Genomic DNA, 3,709 nt, shown 5'->3' with positions numbered 1-3,709 from the left:
AGGGGGAGGCCAGGCAGGCGGACACGACTGTGTCGTGACATGTGTTAGCAGTGGCTTCGGGAATAAGACTTTTCTTTCCACAGGCGTCGATGGAAGAGCGTTTCTCTGGGATATTGAAAGGCAGCAGGTCATCAAGGGTTTTCCTAGACATCGCGGTAAGGGTTTTCTCCCCATTGTGAGCTTGCACTCTTTTACTTCTTTTTTTCCTCTGTATTGTTGGGCCCACTTTCTGCAAGTAAATGTGGCGATCATGCTATAGGGCACGGACGTTGAACCGGTGGTCGTACTTTTCCACCGGCGACACTGCCTTCGGAGAGGTCTCCCGTGCAGAAGCTGGTCCTTGCCTCCTCTGTGCAAATGCAGACTGGTCGATATTCCTTGTGGCAATCACACTAGAGAGATGTGTCCGTATAGCCGTGTGTGTGTAGGTCTCAGGGCCTGTGTACTCAGACTCAGTCCGGTGCACGTTGCTTCTCATTCTAGTTTCATTACTCTAAGTGTACCGACTTCTCAAGGGCAAACTTGTTTCTGAGGAGAAAAAGACACTCGCCCATCGCATCCGTCTGACGTGGCAGTCTCGAGGCTTCTTTCTTAGTCTCACTTCCATACACTAGATGCGCAGCAAACGCTCCAATCATGCAGTGCTGATGGGTCTGGGCTGTGGCCTTCACACAGTAAAATTGCCTGCTTCTGGTCGGTGTGGACCGATGTGGCCACTCTATTCCAGCGGTCATATCGGCAACTGCAGTTGGCGGAACCGCGGCGAGTTAGCCGTGCGAAGAAGGGCCCGACGAACGAAAGACAAGTATGCAGTGACTCGCTGGGATCAGAAAGTACCTTCTGAGTGTTAGCATGACACTAACTCTCAGTACCACATAGTAGGATTGTCATGGGTATTACACCCAACCTAGCACGGAGGAGGACGCCACCTGCTGCGTCCCCCGTCCTTTTAAAACTCACCAAGTGAACCCTCTTCAGTGGAAACCGGCTACTTCCTCGTTGGTTTGGCTTTCTGTCCCTCTTGGCTCAGAATGCCATGTGGAACTGTCCACACATGGACACAGACACAACCGCACACATATCCTCGAGGGCGTATATAGACGGTTCCCGTCTTCCCGCGAAGGAGGTGCAAGTACTGGTGCTGCCCGTGTGTGCTTTCGTCTGTCTTCGCGCCGTTCCTCAGGTCAGCTTCGCACGTGTCTTCTTCTTGATGGCGTAGTTGACCAGCCATCCAACGTTCATCGCACATTCAACCCGTCTGGTGGTCGTTCGTCTGGCCTCTCGGGGGACGGTCGGAATCTCCAAAGATCGCAGGGGACTAGCTACGCTCCCTCGGGCGCTACCTCCTTTTATTCTCACGTTGCCGTAGTGGCAGGCGACGACCGGGTGGTTCGCGTTTTTGACGTGCGGCTGAATAATAGGCATGGATGCATTCAGGACATGCGTGATGCCAAAGATTCTATCACCGGGTAATGTCTCAGGAACGATGTTCCATGGCCTCTACTAGGGCGTAGCACGTCGGCGTGGTGTTCGTGAGACGACTGTGCTCTTTCCCGCGTCTGTCCACGATACCTGCGGTAAGAAGGCAACAACACCAACTCACGTAGCAGGACAGGTGGTTCATATCGAAAGGTCACAGAGCTTGTTGCAGTGAGTCAGCTATGGCTGTAGATCGGTGATCTCTGGCCTGTTGTTCCACCGTTGACTGTGCTTTGAAGTCCGATGCTAGTGTGGTGGAGAACGTCTGAGCTGCCAGGGGTGCGAGACAGTGCAGGTTTTAGCCCTCTGTGCACACTCTAGCCACGTTGGGCTTTTACTGCTGTTCGTTGCTTCGTGCGTACACATTGTGATGTAGTGTGCTTATGCTGGCCGTGGGGAAGGAATGCTTTCAAACGGCTAGGATGCTGACTTCGGTGCAGTTATCTGTCGAAGACTTCGACGTGATTGTTCTACCCACCCAATATGAATATGTGAGCTGAAGCCGGATATCGTCCAGCACAGTGGAGGAACCATACACTAGTTGCGAACTAGTACATCGGTAGACAGGCCAGGTGTAGATGCTGCCCACCTGACACGATTTTGTGTGTACGGTGGGAAGAGTGACGCTTGTACTCAGGACGATATTCTCACACGAGACACTAGCATTGGCGACGAGGCATGAGTCGTATACATCCCCCTTGATCGATTGAATGATCTTCGCTGAGGCCAGGTCACATAAAAACAGGTCTCGATCCACCTCCTTCTTGCTTGAGGGACAGGCCGATTTGGCCACAACCTGTCATTGTTCTCTCCTGAGTTCGCGTGTGGCGTTTCTGCGCACAGGCTGTTGAGCACCGGAGATAGTCTTCTTGCCTGCAGCGCCGACGGTTGCGTGTACGAGTACGATATTCGCCAGGGCCGGCTGCACACTGACGAGATTTTTCAACCCATCACAAGGTACGGGTTGCGGTTCCGGCCGCCGCAGGATGCCAAGGGGACACGGTCTCCTGTCGCACTGTGTCCGGAAGACATTCTCATGTGACGGACCTGAGATCCGAACTTGCGTTTCCGGCTGTAAACACATGAGTGGCCTAATGAAGCGTTTTGTGTTGTTTTTTCCCTGCAGTATGTGTCTTTCTCGAGATGGTCAGAGTCTCCTCCTCTCATGTAGTGACGGACTGATACGCCTGCAGGAGCGGAGCACCGGGGAGGTTCTCTTTGGGCTGAGTGGACACTCGCAAACCCAAAACTATCGCTTGGAAGTTCAGTTCGCGCTCCTGGATCTCTCCGGACTTGGAGACAGAGGGCATAGCGAACGATCGAGTATCGTCCGTAGTGCCGGGCGCCCGCTACCAAACAGGCTGAAAGAAGAGCATTCAGTTACCAACAACGACAGTGACGGGGACAGCGGTCATCTGAACGACACTCTTCCAGACTACCGGATGTGCGTCTTGAGCGGCAGCGATGACGGCGCGTTGGTGGGATGGGACCTGCAAAGGGCCGCCGTATCTGCTGCCGACGGCGCGAACGGCACGGATGACTGCCTCGTAATCAGGCGTATGGTCCACGGCAGCAGTGCAAACACCTTCGGTAAAGTGGCTGCCGAAGAGGCAACTAGGAGTGACCTGCGTCGTGCAGTGGCACTTCTCTGTCTGCAAGTTGAAGAAGAACGCGGCTGGCTGATAGCCGGCGCGTCAGATGGTGGCATCAACGTGTGGTCCAAGTGCTGAACTGTCACGAAGGACAGTGCAGCTGGAGTATGATCCCGCACCCCCTTGAGATGCTGGTGGTGGTTTGGGGGACGGCAAAGTCACGGATTGTATCCCGGAGAGAGAGCCCGCAGGTTGTTTCCGTGTGTATGGAGTCCCCTGGCGGTAGTTGCCGTTGTGGCCAAGCATGTCCGCAGCTTCGGCTCCGTCTCTTCCCACGCAGAGGCGGTGTTTTCAGCAGCCCGTTGACTGTACAGGGTTTGTGGAGGGTCAGAAAAGCTGTTTGGCGTAGGTATGCACGTCAAAAACAATTGTGCGGGAGACACACTTTACGCGCCCTGCCGTGGCCTTGCGCGCCCATGTTGACGCGCCTGAATGCAATGGCATCTTAGTCGTTGACCGGCCTGCGAGGGCTGGAAAATCACCGATGCGATACCTGCCTGGGAGCAAGCTCTTGGACCAGGGCCATTTCAAAAAGAATCACATTCATGGGTCATGTTTGTGCTGCCGCGTCGCTACTG

At 54.4% G+C, this 3,709-nt stretch overlaps 1 protein-coding gene across 1 annotated transcript; it reads left to right on the top strand.

Moving 5' to 3' along the window:
* CSUI_011461 (wd g-beta repeat-containing protein) lies at positions 1-3,681 on the top strand (the record flags this gene model as incomplete). The annotated part of the gene is made up of 4 exons (XM_068071559.1): positions 1-155; positions 1,184-1,469; positions 2,323-2,436; positions 2,606-3,681. Coding segments are annotated over 4 exons (1,159 nt in total), but the record flags the coding sequence as incomplete, so codon positions are not given.
* Between the last annotated feature and the right edge of the window lie 28 nt (positions 3,682-3,709).

This window comes from Cystoisospora suis (genome assembly GCF_002600585.1).
Source record: "Cystoisospora suis strain Wien I chromosome Unknown contig_11990, whole genome shotgun sequence".
Classification (NCBI taxonomy): Eukaryota; Apicomplexa; class Conoidasida; order Eucoccidiorida; family Sarcocystidae; genus Cystoisospora; species Cystoisospora suis.
Note: the sequence above shows the minus strand (reverse complement) of the source record. Positions and strands in the feature narration are given on the sequence as shown.